Source organism: Tursiops truncatus, unplaced genomic scaffold, assembly GCF_011762595.2.
Source record: "Tursiops truncatus isolate mTurTru1 unplaced genomic scaffold, mTurTru1.mat.Y mat_scaffold_729_arrow_ctg1, whole genome shotgun sequence".
In the NCBI taxonomy this organism is placed as follows: domain Eukaryota; kingdom Metazoa; phylum Chordata; class Mammalia; order Artiodactyla; family Delphinidae; genus Tursiops; species Tursiops truncatus.
Window position 1 is genome coordinate 18508 of NW_022983388.1, and position 17379 is coordinate 35886.

A 17379-nucleotide genomic window follows, 5' to 3' on the forward strand; every position below is an offset into this window, starting at 1 on the left:
CCAAAGTTAGAAGAAGGAAAGAAATCATAAAGATCAGAGCAGAAATAAATGAAATAGAAACAAAGAAACAACAGCAAAGATCAATAAAACTAAAAGCTGGTTCTTTGAGAAGATAAACAAAATTGATAAACCATTAGCCAGACTCATCAAGAAAAAAGAGGGAGAGGACTCAAATCAATAAATTTAGAAATGAAAAAAGGAGAAGTTACAACAGACACCGCAGAAATACAAAGCATCCTAAGAGACTACTAAAAGCAACTCTATGCCAAAAAAATGGAAAACCTGAAAGAAATGGACAAATTCTTAGAAAGGTATAACCTTCCAAGACTGAACCAGGAAGAAACAGAAAATACGAACAGACCAATCACAAGTAATGACATTGAAACTGTGATTAAAAATCTTCCAACAAGACCTTCCCTGGTGGCGCAATGGTTGAGAGTCCACCTGCCGATGCAGGGGACATGGGTTCATGCCCCGGTCCGGGAAGATCCCACATGCCGCGGAGCGGCTGGGCCCGTAGGCCATGGCTGCTGAGCCTGCGCGTCCGGAGCCTGTGCTCCGCAACGGGAGAGGCCGCGACAGTGAGAGGCCCGCGTACCGCAAAAAAAAAAAAGAAAAAAAATCTTCCAACAAACAAAAGTCCAGGACCAGATGGCTTCACAGGTGAATTCCGTCAAACACTTAGAGAAGAGCTAACACCCATCCTTCTCAAACTCTTCCAAAAAATTGCAGAGGAAGGAACACTCCCAAACTCATTCTATGAGGCCACCATCACCCTGATACCAAAACCAGACAAAGATACTACAAAAAAAGAAAATTAGAGGCCAATATCACTGATGAATATAGATACAAAAATCGTCAACAAAATACTAGCGAACAGAATCCAACAACACATTAAAAGGATCATACACCATGATCAAGTGGGAGTTATCCCAGGGATGCAAGGATTCTTCAACATATGCAAATCAATCAATGTGATACACCACATTAACAAATTGAAGAATAAAAAACCATATGATCATCTCAATAGATGCAGAAAAAGCTTTTGACAAAATTCAACGCCCATTTATGATAAAACTCTCCAGAAAGTGGGCATAGAGGGAACCTACCTCAACATAATAAAGGCCATACACAACAAACCCACAGCAAACATCATTCTCAATGGTGAAACACTGAAAGCATTTCCTCTAAGATCAGGAACGAGACAAGGATGTCCACTCTCACCACTATTATTCAACATAGTTTTGGAAGTCCTAGCCACGGCAATCAGAGAAGAAAAAGAAATAAAAGGAATACAAATTGGAAAAGAAGAAGTAAAACTGTCACTGTTTGCAGATGACACGATACTATACATAGAGAATCCTAAAAATGCCACCAGAAAACTACTAGAGCTAATCAGTGAATTTGGTAAAGTTGCAGGGATACAAAATTAATGCACAGAAATCTCTTGCATTCCTATACACTAATGATGAAAAATCTGAAAGATAAATTAAGGAAACACTCCCATTTACCACTGCAACAAAAAGAATAAAATACCTAGGAATAAACCTTCCTAGGGAGACAAAAGACCTGTATGCAGGAAACTATAAGACACTGATGAAAGAAATTAAAGATACCAACAGATGGAGAGATATACCACGTTCTTGGACTGGAAGAATCAATACTGTGAACATGACTGTACTACCCAAAGCAATCTACAGATTCAATGCAATCCCTATCAAACTACCAATGGCATTTTTTATGGAACTAGAACAAATCATCTTAAAATTTGTACGGAGACACAAAAGACCCCGAATAGCCAAAGCAGTCTTGAGGGAAAAAAACGGAGCTGGAGGAATCAGACTCCCTGACTTCAGACTATGCTACAGTAATCAAGACAATATGGTACTGGCACAAAAACAGAAACATAGATCAATGGAACAAGATAGAAAGCCCAGAGGTAAACCCGTGCACCTATGATCAACTAATCTATGACAAAGGAGGCAAGGATATGCAATGGAGAAAAGACAATCTCTTCAATAAGTGGTGCTGGGAAAACTGGACAGCTACATGTAAAAGAATGAAATTAGAACACTCCCTAACACCATACACAAAAATAAACTCAAAATGGATTAGAGACCTAAATGTAAGTCCAGACACTATAAAACTCTTAGAGGAAAACACAGGAAGAACACTCTTTGACATAAATCACAGTAAGATCTTTTTTGATCCACCTCCTAGAGTAATGGAAATAAAAACAAAAATAAACAAATGGGACCTAATGAAACTTAAAAGCTTTTGCACAGCAAGGAAACAAGACAAAAAGACAACCCTCAGAATGGGAGAAAATATTTGCAAACGAATCAATGGACAAAGGATTATCTCCAAAATATATAAACAGCTCATGCAGCTCAATATTAAAGAAACAAACAACCCAATCCAAAAATGGGCAGAAGACCTAAATAGACATTTCTCCAAAGAAGACATACAGGTGGCCAAGAAGCACATGAAAAGCTGCTCAACATCACTAATTATTAGAGAAATGCAAATCAAAACTACAATGAGGTATCACATCACACCAGTTAGAATGGGCATCATCAGAAAATCTACAAACAACAAATGCTGGAGAGGGTGTGGAGAAAAGGGAACCCTCTTGCACTGTGGGTGGGAATGTAAATTGATACAGCCAGTATGGAGAACAGTATGGAGGTTCCTTAAAAAACTAAAAATAGAATTACCATATGATCCAGCAATCCAACTACTAGGCATATACCCAGAGAAAACAATAATGCAAAAAGACACATGCACCCCAGTGTTCATTGCAGCACTATTTACAACAGCCAGGTCATGGAAGCAACCTAAATGCCCACTGACAGAGGAATAGATAAAGAAGTTGTGGTACATATATACAATGCAATATTACTCAGCCATAAAAAGGAACGAAATTGAATCATTTGTTGGGACGTGGATGGATCTAGAGACTGTCATACAGAGTGAAGTAAGTCAGAAAGAGAAATACAAATATCGTATATTAACACATGTATGTGGAACCTAGAACAATGGTACAGATGAACCGGTTTGCAGGGCAGAAGTTGAGACACAGATGTAGAGGACAAACGTATGGACATCAGGGGGTAAAAACCGCAGTGGGGTGGGGATGGTGGTGTGCTGAATTGGGCGATTGGGATTGACATGTATACACTGATGTCTATAAAACTGATGACTAATAGGAACCTGTTGTATAAAAAGAAAAAAAACAACTAATACTAAACTTTCTTTGGGTTACTTGTATGGAAATATGTTAATATAAATGTTTCAGACATTACATGAAATTCCTAAAAATCTTATATGTTCTGGTATAATGTTATAAGTCATAATTCTAGTTATTACTTTAAAATGTATATCTCAGAAATAACTAAGTTTCCTTGTCAATTGCATTATTATGAACTTTCATCAAATCTTTAACTGTGGTCATTTTTAAGTCTTTTGTCATTTACAGACAGTTCTGGGTGTACTCTGACGCTTTTGCAAAAATGTTCCTATAAAAGGGTTTCAGCTTCAAGGAATTCATGGAAAAGACTCTGACAAGTACAGGTTTCTGGTAACTGACTATACTGCTGAACTGAATGAATAAGCATTTTCAGAACTCTAATGGAAAACTGATGCATTCATAAAAGTGCTAACAAAAGATCAAGATGAAAATAATTACATGGGACTGAGTGAACTGATGAGGATGATTATAATTTTTGCGACTTTCTGTTTGAATGAAAAATAAATGTTAAAAAAAAAAAGTTCTAAAATTCGATCGGGGTGATGCGGCACAACTCTGTGAATATCCTAAAAGCCACCGCATTGTACCCGTTAATGGGTACACCCCACGGAGTATGGATCATGTCTCACTAAAGCTGTTATTAAAAAACAGTAACATCTTTTCTTCTCAATCAGAAGGGATAAAAATCAACCCTATTTCTTCAGCATGATCAAGAGATCACTCTCAGTAAGAAAAATAAAGCCAAACAAAAGGCTTTAAAGAAAATACATACATCGTGCACATGAAATAGTGGGAAGGGATTTTCCAAGTGAAGTTTGAACCCTAGAGCTAGGAAAAGCCAAGTGGCAAGTGGCACTCGTAGTAGCCACGACGACGGTCAGGACAGACCCTGCAAGGTGAGAGCTCGGACGTCCCCCAACACCAGCCACGGGGCTCCCAGCCAGGACCCGCCCCTGCACCCACCTCCGACTGTTTCACCAGCAGCTCCGACCACTTCTGCCACAGGGGACACTTGTCCCTGTCCTCAAAACGTGGTCTCATTGGAAGTCCAGCAGCACTGCTCGTGGCTGTACCAGAAGGCGGACAGGCAGATGCCCTCCTTCAGGTCTGTCATCCAGTCGACGGCGAGATCGATGACCCCGGCCAGGGTGCCTGGAAGAAGCAGCGAGAGCCACTCAGAAGGACGGCCGGCATGGGCCAGGGTAGCACGTGCGCCCGGAGGGCCAGGCGGAGATGCCCGTGCCCCGGGCTGCCACGCACCCAGGAACCCTCTTTCTTCAGTCTTGAGGTCACCTGAGCGAGTGGCAGGGCACCAGGTGTGGCAAAAGTGGTGCCCAGCCCAGTGAGACACAAAGGCCAATGATACGCTGTCCTCGGGGGGCTTCGATAGGGTGGGAGGGAGAGACCCGCAGCACTGAGCCCACCGCAAGCCCCTGGGGCCGAGCGGCTTTCAGAACCCAGCCCTTCCGAATCTTAGAAACAGGGTACCTACACCCTATAAATCACGTAACCCCCTCAGCGGCTTCTGGGGCAGGATGCTGGGATCACACACATGAATATCCTCCAGGAAACCTGACAATTCAGACAAAATGGAGACAAAACTATTTATAACAGCCTCGTCATTGAAATAAAGTTTTCCCATCAAATGGAATCCAGCTTGAAAAATCTTACTTGTTAGAACTTTCTGGATTTTTAAAAAATTATGGATAAAGGACTGAGGAGCTACATAAGTAAATAACTACTTTAAAGGCCGATAGGAGTGGGATAAAATCGAGTGTGCAGTGGGTCAGAGAAGGCCATTTAGGTCTCTTTCTAGAATAACCCATTCCAGTCTTTCACGAAGGCAGGGAATACTTTTGCGCTACCAAACTTTTCACACTTTTACTAGATCCTTATTACAACATCAATTCCCCGAAGGCAGCCATATGCCAGCCTCAGGCGACCTGGCCTTGCCACTCTCCTGGTTCCATCAGCAGTCGCCCACTGTTCTAGCCAGAACACCCGAATCCTCAGCAGCGCACAGGCTCTGACCACCGTTCCCACATTCTCTCCAGCTCCTCTCTCTCCATCACGAATCCCACACCCTGCCCACACTGTGTTCCTTGGCACACCAGGCCCTTCCTCTCTGCACCACCTCAGATAGCACTGTCCTCCCCCAACCCGCCAAGCTCCTATTTATCTTCCAGATGCTGGCATTTATATCACCTCCTTCAGGAAGCCTTCCTGATTTCCTAAGTCTGGGCTAAGTATACTTCCCAGGCACTCCCCATCACCATACCTATCACATCCTGATATGATCAGTATTTATATATATGTGTATACACACACACACACACACACCCCTCACATGCACTCACACACACTCCAACTAGTCTATAAGGGTGGGGGGAGTCTCTTGTCTGGTTTGTGTGCCACGGTGGGGATCAAGCCAGGTGTCTAGACCTGTGTCCCCTTTAAGTGGGCAAGGGCCCATTGTATTCACGTCAGGTACATAGCTGGAACTATATATCCATGTTGAATGAATGAGAGCAACAAAACGAATGAAAATCAGGGAAACTCACGTCCATCCATTCACTCAAGGGCTATTTATTGAGCACCTACGTACTACGTGCCACGTACTGTTCCACACCCTGGGGTACAGCAGTGAACAAAGCAAACTCAGGTCCCTGCCTTCGTGGAATCTCAGCTTGTACGAGAAGACACTAGATTGAATAAGTAAGTAAATGAGGGGCTCCAACAGAAGGTGGTAGGTGCTAGAGAGGAGAATACAGCACGTTCCAATGGCAGCCATTCCTACAATGGTGGCAGGAGAACAGTCGGACACGTCCTCAAAAAGTTAACAAGGGGGTTTCCCTGGTGGCGCAGTGGTTGGAGTCCGCCTGCCGACACAGGGGACACGGTTCGCGCCCCGGTCCGGGAAGATCCCACATGCCGCAGAGCGGCTGGGCCCGTGAGCCATGGCCGCTGAGCCTGCGCGTCCGGAGCCTGTTCTCCACAACGGGAGAGCCACAACAGTGATAGGCCCCGCGTATTACAAAAAAAAAAAAAAAAAAAGTTAAACAAGGAGTCACCACCTGAGCCAAACACTTTCATTCCTGGCATCTGCCCACGAGAAATGAAAACATACACCCAACACAAGACATGTCCGCAAATGTTCACAACTGCATATTCACAGAAGCCAAGAGTGGAAACAACACATATGCACCGTCAATTGCTGAATGGAGAAACAAAATGTGGTCCACCTACAATGGCAACCAAAAGGAATGAAGCGCTGACACATGCGACAGCATGGATGAACCTTGGAAACGTATGCTGTAAAAGAAGCCAGTCACAAAAAGACCATATATTGTATGCTTCCATTTTATGAAATGTCCAGAGTAGGCAAATCTACAGAGACAGCAAGTAGATTAGCGGTTGCCCAGGACTGAGCGGAGGCTAGGGACACTGGGGCTGATAGCTAAAGGGTAGGAAGCTCTTTGGGAGCTTGATGAAAAATGTTCTAAAATTGGCCTTGGTGATGTTGCAAAACTCTGTGAGTACACTAGAAAACACCAAGTTGTACACTTAACTAGGTGAAACTGTATGGTAGTGAGTTATATTCTCAATAAAGCTGTTACGTACACACACACATACATACATATAGTGGGCGAGGGCGACGAGGCTCAGAGAGGGAGACGTGCTTTTAGAAAAGGTGGTCCAGGAGAACACCTCAAGCAGAAGATGACATTGGAACAAAAACTGCCTTGTGTGGAACAACAGCGACACCCAGTGTTGGCTCCTGGTTAACGCCCTGCAGAGGAGCCGCAGCTTGGGCGTCGGAATATAATGTCTGGGCTGCCAATACGGAGGTGACTGGCAAGATAGTGGGACCCCTGGGGCTCGCCACTGGGGAACGGGAAGGTGAATGGGGCAGTTTTCTGGCTTTTCCTTCATCCAGATCAAAAGAACACTTTCGCCACCTTCACTGCCAAGATCATCTTTTTCTTGCCTCCCTCCTATACTCATCTGCTGATGTGACCATGGGATCGCCCTTCTCCCAGCAGTCCTCACCCTGGCTGCATATTAAAATCACAGGGGAAAGGGGGCTTTACTCAATGCTAGGGTGTCATCTCCAGGGAGCTACTATTTAATTGAAGCCTGGGCAGCAGCATTTTTTTTAATTCCCCAGGTGATTCTTCCTGAAAGAACTGATGGAAATCGGATTAACAGTGAAGCCCGATGGTCGGTATCTGACTTGTTAAAGACAGCCCGACAGGGCTCTGAGATCAGTTGATAAATCTATACTGTGTGACTCCAGCAGGAAGCCAAGACATCTACTCTGATTCCTTCATTTCCCGTATTCATCCCTCCTTCCCAGGAGCCAAGAATAACACAGGGTACAGTTTTATAAATCTATTCTAAAGAAAGACATCAAAGTTCGCAGCAAACTACCCTCTCCGCCCTCTCCCCCCCACCTACCTTTAAAGGACTTCATAGAGCCTAATGAATGGGTGGCAAAACGCCATATGTCCATGAACTCGAATTCCCTCCCAGCACTGCTGCCAATATATACCGGGAGCGCCACTGGGAGGGGAAGGACAGGATGGGCGGAATGGGTGGGTAGCTGCTGTGGCCGGAAGGAGAGGACTGCCCCTCAGCACTCTCCTGGGCCCTTTAGGACATGCCAGGCAGAGGGAGCCCCTCCCGGCAACCAGGCCCCTCTTACCATTGTAGATGTAACGAGTGACAGGGCAGCCAGAAATCAAAGTCCTCTAATCACAAAATTTTACCCTATGCCCCGCAGGTGCTCTGCGAGTACGTACTATATTCAACCTGTATCACACAGCCATTCTCTGATCAGTCCTATAAGCAGAACTAGCGTGTTACTACAGGCAGGGGGAGTTTCTTAAGGGAATCTCTTCAGCATGATCAAATTTTTTTCTCCTTAGACATTAACCTTCACAGCCTCCTAAAAGGAAGTAAGTTTCAGGAAACAATTTCCATGGAGGGCTGTGCATTTGCTATTAAAAGGGGAGGTGTCCCCTCCAGATACTCATTCATTCATTCTGGAAACAGCAACTGCTCACAAACATGGTGTTGGGATTATAAGAATGAAGGACACGGAGTCGCTGAGGGTCAGAACAACCCATGGGCTGGAGGTACCTCCCCGGGCCTTCCTCAGACCCTGTGGTGTCTCACGTTACTGTGAGCGTCTCTCGATGTTTACAATTCATCTCAGGGCTGCCGGTGTTAGTAAAGGCCAGTCTCATATGATGTTTTATTTTTAGAGATCAACATGTTCCCGTCCTTTCTCACCTTCTACGTGGCCAAGTACTATAGAATGTGAAATGTGTGTTTTCAATAAAATCCAGCATGGCGGTAAACCTTTCTACAGTGTGGAAAGGGCCAACCCGCCTTCTCGGTACCGCGCTCCAATGACCATACCTGGGCCTGTCCGTGCCTTGGGGTCTTTTTGCTTTACTGATGATAGATTTATGTTAAGTGTATCGTCATGTATTGTGCCCTTAGGTATTTCAAGTAACAGCCCCTTTGCCTGAAGTACAAGAGAAACACTCCACGTACCTGCCAGCAGGCCGATGAGCAGCATCACCGCCCATCCTGACCAGGCGTCCAGCAAGCTCTTGATGAACTCCCATATGGACTCCTTGCTTTTGCTGGTTATCTAGAAGCAGAAAGACATCGGAGCTGATGTGGACACACTTTCCAATTCAGGCTTCCTTCTCTGAAACTGCTTCCTCAGGAAACACGGTGATTGAGGAAAACGAATATAATGAAGCAACTAGACTGCCGCTAACGTGACTCTTTCAGTTACCTAGCACAGTGGTTAAATGGGCTTTCTAGTTCACAGAGCTAGAAAGATGCCATAGTAGTCTCCAAAGAATCCAAAAAAGTTCACTTACTTAAAAAAACCTCACTAAGTGTGATGTGATCTTTGATTATTTCAAAGCCATTCTGAAGGAAGACATCACTTCGGTGTCACCGTTTTGAATACAAATCATTATTTTAGCCTAAATCGTAAGGTCTGTTCACAAAGACCCTCTTCGACAAAGACTTCAATTCCTTCTTTCATTTTCCAGGCTACATGTTAACAACAAGAACGAACTTAATTTCTTTCTCTTCCTTCCTTCCTCCCTCCCTCCCTCCCTCCCTCCTTTCTTTCCTTCCTTCCTTCCTTTATGGCTGCGTTGGGTCTTCATTGCTGTGCGCAGGCTTTCTCTAGATGTGGCGAGCGGGGGCTACTCTTCGTTGCGGTGCGCGGGCTTCTCATTGTGGTGGCTTCTCTTGTTGCGGAGCACAGGCTCTAGGCGTGCGGGTTTCAGTAGTTGTGGCTCGCGGGCTCTAGAGCGCAGGCTCAGTAGCTGTGGCACACGGGCTTAGTTGCTCCGTGGCATGTGGGATCTTCCCAGACCAGGGCTCAAACCCATGTCCCCTGCATTGGCAGGTGGATTCTTAACCACTGCGCCACCAGGGAAGTCCCAAGAACTTACTTTTTTTTTTTTTTTTTTGCGGTACGTGGGCCTCTCACTGCTGTGGCCTCTCCCGTTGCAGAGCACAGGCTCTGGACACGCAGGCTCAGCGGCCATGGCTCACGGGTCCAGCCGTTCTGCGGCATGTGCGATCCTCCCGGACCGGGGCACGAACCCGCGTCCCCTGCATCGGCAGGCGGACCCCCAACCACTGCGCCACCAGGGAAGCCCCGAACTTTCTTTTTTTAATTGAAGTATAGTTGATTTACAATGTTAATTTCAGGTGTACAGCAAAGTGATTTAGTTATACCTATATATATATATCCTTTTTCAGATTCTTTTCCATTATAGGTTATTACAAAATATTAAATATAGTTCCCTGTGCTATACAGTAGGACCTTGTTGTTTATCTACTTTATATATAATAGTGTGTATCTGTTAGTCCGAACTCCTAATTTATCCCTCCCCCACCCTCTTTCCCCTTTGGTAACCATAAATTGGTTTTCTATGTCTGTGAGTGTATTTCTGTTTTGTAAATAAGTCCACTTGTACCACTTTTTTAGATTCCACATATAAGCAATATCATATGATATTTGTCTTTCTCTGACTTACTTCACTCAGTATGATAATCTCTAGGCCCATCCATGTTGCTGCAAATGGCATTATTTCATTCTTTTTTATGGCTGAGTAATATTCCATTGTATATATGTACCACACCTTCTTTATCCATTCATCTGTCAATGGACACTTAGGTTGCTTCCATGTCTTGGCTATTGTGAATGGTGCTGTTAGCTTTGTGCAGTGACAGTATCATAGCCAATGAGGTTTATCTGAGGTGTGATTACTGCTAATTGTAAATAGTGCTGCTATGAACATTGGGGTGCATGTATCTTTTTGAGTTAGAGTTTTCTCTGGATACATACCCAGGAGTGGGATTGCTGGATCACATGATAACTCTAATTTCAGTTTTTTAAGGAACCACCATACTGGTCTCCATAGTGGCTGTATCAATTTACATTCCCACCAACAGTGTAGGAGGGTTCCCTTTTCTCCACACCCTCTCCAGCATTGCTGTTTGTAGCTTTTTTGATGACAGCCATTCTGACCGGTGTGCGGTGATACCTCATTGTAGTTTTGATTAACAGCAAGAAGGCTGAAGGAGCCAGCCTGGATCACGCTTTCCAGGCAGATGGTTACATCTAAACACATCGTAAGAGCACCCCTTTGCCTCCCTGTGTTAACAGAATCCTACATTCCTGAGACCATCATTCCCCTCATAACCCTTTAGAGCAAGGGTTGGCAAACATTTTCCATAAAGAGACAGAAAGTAAATATTTTCGGTTGGCAGGTCAGTTGGTCTCCGTGGCAACTACCGGACTCTGCTGTTGTAGCACAGAAGGAGCCATATAGAGCATGGCAGTGCACCTCTCTTGTATCCTGTGGCCATGAAAAGGAAATCCAGGGCTTTCTCAGTGGCGCAGTGGTTGAGGATCCACCTGCCACTGCAGGGGACACGGGTTTGATCCCAGTCCAGGAAGATCCCACATGCTGCAGAGCAGCTAAGCCCGTGTGCCACAACTACTGAGCCTGTGCTCTAGAGCCCGCACGCCAAAACTACTGAAGCCCGCACGCCTGGAGCCCGTGCTCTGTAACAAGAGAAGCCACCGCAATGAGAAGCCAGCGCACCACAACAAAGAGTAGCCCCCACCCTCCGCAACTAGAGAAAGCCCACGCGCAACAGTGAAGAACCAACACAGCCAAAGCCAAACAAATAAATAAATAAATAAGTAAATAGGAAATCCAGGGACTTCCCTGGTGGTCCAGCAGTGGAGAGTCCACCTTACAGTGCAGGGGCCACAGGTTCGATCCCTGGTCAGGAAACTAAGATACCAAATGCCGCGGGGCAACTAAGCCCACGCACCACAACTACTGAGCTCGTGCGCCTCAACTAGAGAGCCCACGTGCCATAAACTACAGAGCCCACACGCCCTGGAGCCCGTGCGCCACAACTACAGACCACAACTACAGAGCCCACGCGCCCTGGAGCCTGTGTGCCACAACTACAGACCACAACTACAGAGCCCACGCACCCTGGAGCCTGTGTGCCACAACTACAGACCACAACTACAGAGCCCACGCGCCCTGGAGCCTGTGTGCCACAACTACAGACCACAACTACAGAGCCCACGCACCCTGGAGCCTGTGCGCCACAACTACAGATCACAAGCGCCCTGGAGCCTGTGCGCCACAACTACAGACCACAACTACAGAGCCCACACACCCTGGAGCCTGTGAGCCACAAGTAGAGAGAGAAAACCCGCCCACCACAACTAGAGAGAAGCCCACGCGCCACAACGAAAAGATCCCGCATGTCTCAACGAAGATCCCGTGTGCTGCTGCTAAGACCCACCGCAGCCAAAAATAAATAAATAAATAAAATTTTAAAATAATAAAATAAATCTTAAAAAAAAAAAGGAAATCTAAACTCCTCTTCATGGTCTACTCAGTGGTTCCCAATGTGGCCCCATCGCCCACGTGGCCAGACTCATCTCTAGTCCTCCCCTTCCGTGAATCTGCCACCAACCTTAGAGCTCCTTGAACTGCCTAAATGTGCCACGGTCTTTCATGCCTCTGTGACCTAAAAAAGCCACTCCTGATGAGAATCCTTTCCCCTTCCTCTGCCTGGCAAATTCTTAGTCATCCTTCAAGACCCCACTGAAATCGCACCCCCTCTAAAAACTCCCTCCCTAACCATCCCTCCTAAATGATCCCACAGCACTTGATACATAACCTTACTGCAGCCCATAAAAATATATATTGACTGCCTACAAGAGGCCAGGCACTGTAATATGTGCTTTCATACACATAGAGCCCCATTTAATCTTCTGGTATAATTAACTCCATCCTTACAGATGAGAAGATGGGGTCCAGAAATGGCACCCCAAAAGTCAGCCAGCCTAAAGATGTCAAAGTCAGGATGTACCCAATCTGTCTGGTTCCAGAGCCCCACTCCTTGCCCTCCACACCACAACTCTGTATGACATAGCCTTCCACCCAAAGCACCTGGTATTAGAATTACCTGTCCACATCTCTGCCTCTCCCACTAGCCCTTCTCTTCTCTAGAACCTAGCTCAGCACACGACACATCAACCCAAGCTCTAGCTCAGTGACTGTCCGATAGAAGCATGGCCCAGTCCTTCGAAGGGATTCCCCTCACAGTGTCCTTATGAACAGCATGTACCTTTCTGTGTCTGTCGGTGTCCCGTGACTTCTCCCTCAGCCAGTCGATGGTGTGGAAGTCCTCATACGTCCCCACATCAGGGAACGGCTCGTCAAGGAAATCCATCAGGTTTCCAGAGCCACTCATCGCTCCTGCATTGACCATGCTACTTACACCTGGGAGAGAAAACCTGTCATTAAAAACGTGAGCAGAACATCTGCACAGACCTGGCAGAACAATCCACGTGTGCTATTTTTTTGCACAGGAAAGACATTTCAGCATAGGCACCTCTGCTGTGATGAAAGATACACACAGTCTGTCTTAGTGAGCACAGGCTGCTGTAACAAAAATACCACAGACTGGGTGGCTCATCAACAACACACATTTATTTCTCACAGTTCCGGAGGCTGTGAAGTCCAAGATCAAGGCACTTACTTAGAGATTCAGTGTCTGGTGAGAGCCCACTTCCTGTTCACAGATGGCCATCTACTCACTGTGTCCTCATCTGGTGGAGCTCTCTGGGGTCTCTTTTATAAGGTCACTAATCCCATCCATGAGGACTCAGCTTTCATGACCTCATCACCTCCCAAAGGCCCCTCCTCCCAACACCATCACATTGGGGATTAGGTTTCAACATATGAATTTTGGGGAGACACAAACGTTAATTTCTTTTTTTTTAACTTTTTATTTTATATTGGAGTATAGTTGATTAACAATGTTGTGATAGTTTCAGGTGTACGGCAAAATGATTCAGTTATACATATACATGTACCTTTTTCCAATTCTTTTCCCATTTAGGCTGTTACAGGATATTGAGTAGAGTTCCCTGTGCTACACAGTAGGTCCTTGTTGGTTACCTATTTTAAATTCAGCAGGTGTACATGTCAATCCCCAACTCCCTAACTATCCCCTTCCTCCACCCTTCCCCTCAGTAACCGTAAGTTCATTCTCTAAATCTGTGAGTCTGTTTCTGACAAATGTTACTTTCTTATTATTTGTGGTAGTTTTGTGCTATAAAGTCACCATGGCCACCGAATTAGTGAGTACTAAATCACTGTCCCCAAGAGAAATACAGGGTTAGGTTCCTTCGAGCCTCTGGTCACAACATCTTCAGCAACCAATCAATATACAACCTTGTTTTGTGTGTTTCTGTTTAAAGACACCTTATCAAATATATATCGTTGGTTCATCCACTGAACTCACAGCCAACAGCACTGTCACTCACGTTGCAGGAAGTTTGTCTAACAAACATATTTTCTCCATGAGGCCCAGCACAGCCTTCTCGTGCTTAGAAACACTACAGACACTCCTGCCCTGCATTTCAAGGCCACTGGAAACAGCAAAATTACCAATAAAAAAAACACAAAAATGCGAAAAATATGGCACTAAAGAGACTGTGAAAAGAACACTTGTTTCTGGTCTGGGCACTGAAACAAGACGGCAGAGCACCAATTTCTCCAACCTCAGCTGGGATCGTGCATTCCTGGCAACTCAAACTTTTTGAGGCTCTGCACGTACACTGACCAGGCAAGTGCCCCATGTATTGCCCTGGATGTTACAAATACATTTTAGTGAGCAGGCAAATTCACAAATACGGAACCGCTCATAATGAGGGTCAACTATAACCATTTCTAGAAAACCTCACATTCTGCAAAAGCAGGGCATCAACATGAGAGGCCTGGGGGAAACAGGGTTGAGGCATACCACTCAAAACCAAATCACTGTAGTCAATCCAGTAACCGGTTCTCCTGGAGATAAAGCGGACCACTGAGGCAGACAACCTCTGCGGATACTCGAGACGTACAGCAACAGCAGAGTGAAAATGCTAAGACTTAACTCACTGGTGGGAGCCAAGGTGATCCACAGAGGGAGTGGTCCTCTGCACCAGGGCGGGGGGGGATGCCATGGGGATGACAAGGAGGCAGGACAACCTGCCACGTGAGCCATGCTATGGTCTGAACGTGTGTGTCTCCCCACCCAAATTCATACATTGAAAGCCTAACCCCCAAGGATGGTATTAGAAGGTGGGGTCTTTGGGAGGTGATTGGGTCATAAGGGCAGTACCTTCAAGAATGGGACTAGTGCCCTTATAAAAGAGGCCCCAGGGAGCTCCTCTGCCCCTTCCACCATGTAAGGACACAATAGGAAATCTGTGACTGGAAAAAGAACCATCACCTGACCATGCTGGCACCCTGATCTCAGACTGCCAGCCTCTGTTGTTTCTAAGCCACCCAGTCTATGGTATTTCGTTATAGCAGCCCGAACAGACTAAGACAAACCATACCAGGCTGGCAGCACACTGCCCCGGGCAAGCAGCCCTGAGTGCAGGCCCTCACTTCTAATTTTCCTTAAAATACAGTCAAAAGGGTGCCTGCTACCAGGGCAGTAGCAAAGTGGAGGATTTCTTCCTTTCCTGCCTAAGATAACAATTCCACTCCTATTATTCTGCCTCCCCTTGTCTGGAAAACAATCTCAAATAAACCAAGACATCTTCCATGTTACACCACCATCAGAACCTGATTTACAGATCACACAGGAAATAATTTGACACAGAGAAAACTCTTTGCAGCAGGACCAGTGCTCACCACCAGTTAGCAAGAAAAATAATACACTCTTACAAAGACAAGAGGTTGGAATAGGCACTAAATCAAAATTTCTTTGGCAAAGAGCATGGAAATTTGAATTATACGACGGGAACCACAAAAGTGCCGGAATAAGATGGTTTAAGAAGTGAAGGGTAGTTATTAAAATATTTGAACACAGGCTTCTCTCAATTGCTTTATGTATTTTTATATCTGGAGGACTCAACCACGACCTGACAAAACTGCATTTTGATCAAATTGAAAAGTCGCTACAGGCAAAGTGGAGTAATCACCTTACAAGCAATAAAATGGCGATAGTTATTGATTTATTGACTGTCTGTGCAACTTTGCTACTTTAAAACTTAAAAAGTTTGAAGTCTGAGCCATGCCAAGCTGAAAACTATACCCACTGATGAATGCCCAAGGAAGAATCATATTGCAGAAGTCAGTAGCAACCAATTAATAAAGGGAAGGAATAAAATTAGAAAGCAAAGATTTCATTTTCATTTCTAGAAACGCAAGACGGTAATCGCCTTGTATTATATGTGGTAAAGAAAATCTCTGATGGGAAAAAGAAGATGGCAGGCTGCTGACCCACAATGGGTAGCCCGTGTAAGAAACACCAAGCCAGCAGATCGAAGAATTGCAGACACTTGGACATTCTATTAAAAAGAAGTTCATGTTACCTGAAATTTAACCAAATCTCTAGTCAAGCAACAACTCCAGGCAATAATGACTGAAACAAAAAGTCACTCTGGAGAACAAATGTATCCTTAAACTTTGGTGGAGCATGTCATGGTCCTGACGATCAGACGCATAATTGGTAAAGGAAAATAAACATGATTTAATCCGTAGATCTAATTGGAGGCTTTTCCCTGGGGGCCCAGAAGGAGGTGGTGACTTTGCTTCTGAAGCTCGGATTAAGAAAGACAGGAGGACCAGAAGTGTAAGAAGAGGGCACCCAGGTCAGAAATAATGGAAAGAGGGAATTCCCTGGTGGTCCAGTGGCTAGGACTCTGCACTTTCACTGCTGAGGGCAGGGGTTCGAACCCTGGTCAAGGAAGTAGGATCCCGCAAGCTGTGCAGCATGGCCAAAAAATTTAAGAAAGAAAATAAAAATGGAAAGAATTCTATCTGGGATCCCCTGGGAGATATAGATGGATAGGAAATGAGAATCCAGCCAAACACAGGAACAAAATGGAATGAACTCCAGGGACGTGATGAGAAATAAACTTAACCTGTGTAAGTTCAATATGGCACCCAAAGGGATGCAAAGACTGCTGAGCCCTGAACAACACAGGTTTGAACTGGGTGGGTCCACTTACACGTGGATTTAGTTCGATAAATATCATACCTGTATTTTCGTTTTACAGATCTTTACCTACGTGAGGGGAAAAGTTTGTGCTCGATTAGAGAGCCCAATATGTAGAATCACAAGAACTAGGGTTTGAGTCCTGATTCTATCCAGACTGTTTCAGCTTCCTGCCCTTGGGTGAGTCATTCATCAATTCCTTTGGTTTTGAGGCAATGAGAGCAGGATGCGGCTTTTCGACTGTGCTGGGGGTCAGTGTCCCTAACTCCCACGTTGTTCAAGGGTCAACTATAGTCATCTGCACCTTAGAGGGGAGCCCTTGCTCCTCTCACCTGGTTTTATTTCTTCTCGCCAATAAGAGCACTTCTGCTGGCAGATGACACCTCTGCTTATGATTTCAGGAAGGACAGCATCCTAGATCCTGCATCTGAGATTCCTACTTGGTCTGGATCGTCAAGGTCAGAGCACAGCAAACTGCTGGCTGTGGGCTAAATCCGGCGTGCTGCCTGGCTTTGTAAATAAGTTCTAGAGGAACACAGCCATGCCCA

General features: G+C 45.3%; 1 protein-coding gene and 1 pseudogene across 1 annotated transcript in view; one reads left to right on the top strand and one right to left on the bottom strand.

Annotated features, from left to right (window-relative positions):
- Positions 1 to 14671, bottom strand: part of LOC101332347 (H(+)/Cl(-) exchange transporter 4) — a 30370-nt gene extending 15699 nt beyond the window's left edge. The window contains 4 exon segments of the mRNA XM_033850470.2: positions 4214 to 4279; positions 4281 to 4402; positions 8813 to 8912; positions 12959 to 14671. Of these exon segments, the coding sequence (XP_033706361.1) occupies positions 4214 to 4279; positions 4281 to 4402; positions 8813 to 8912; positions 12959 to 13102 (432 nt within the window). The 5' untranslated portion in view covers positions 13103 to 14671.
- Positions 10508 to 10630, top strand: LOC117310960 (U4 spliceosomal RNA; annotated as a pseudogene).
- Positions 14672 to 17379: the final 2708 nt, after the last annotated feature.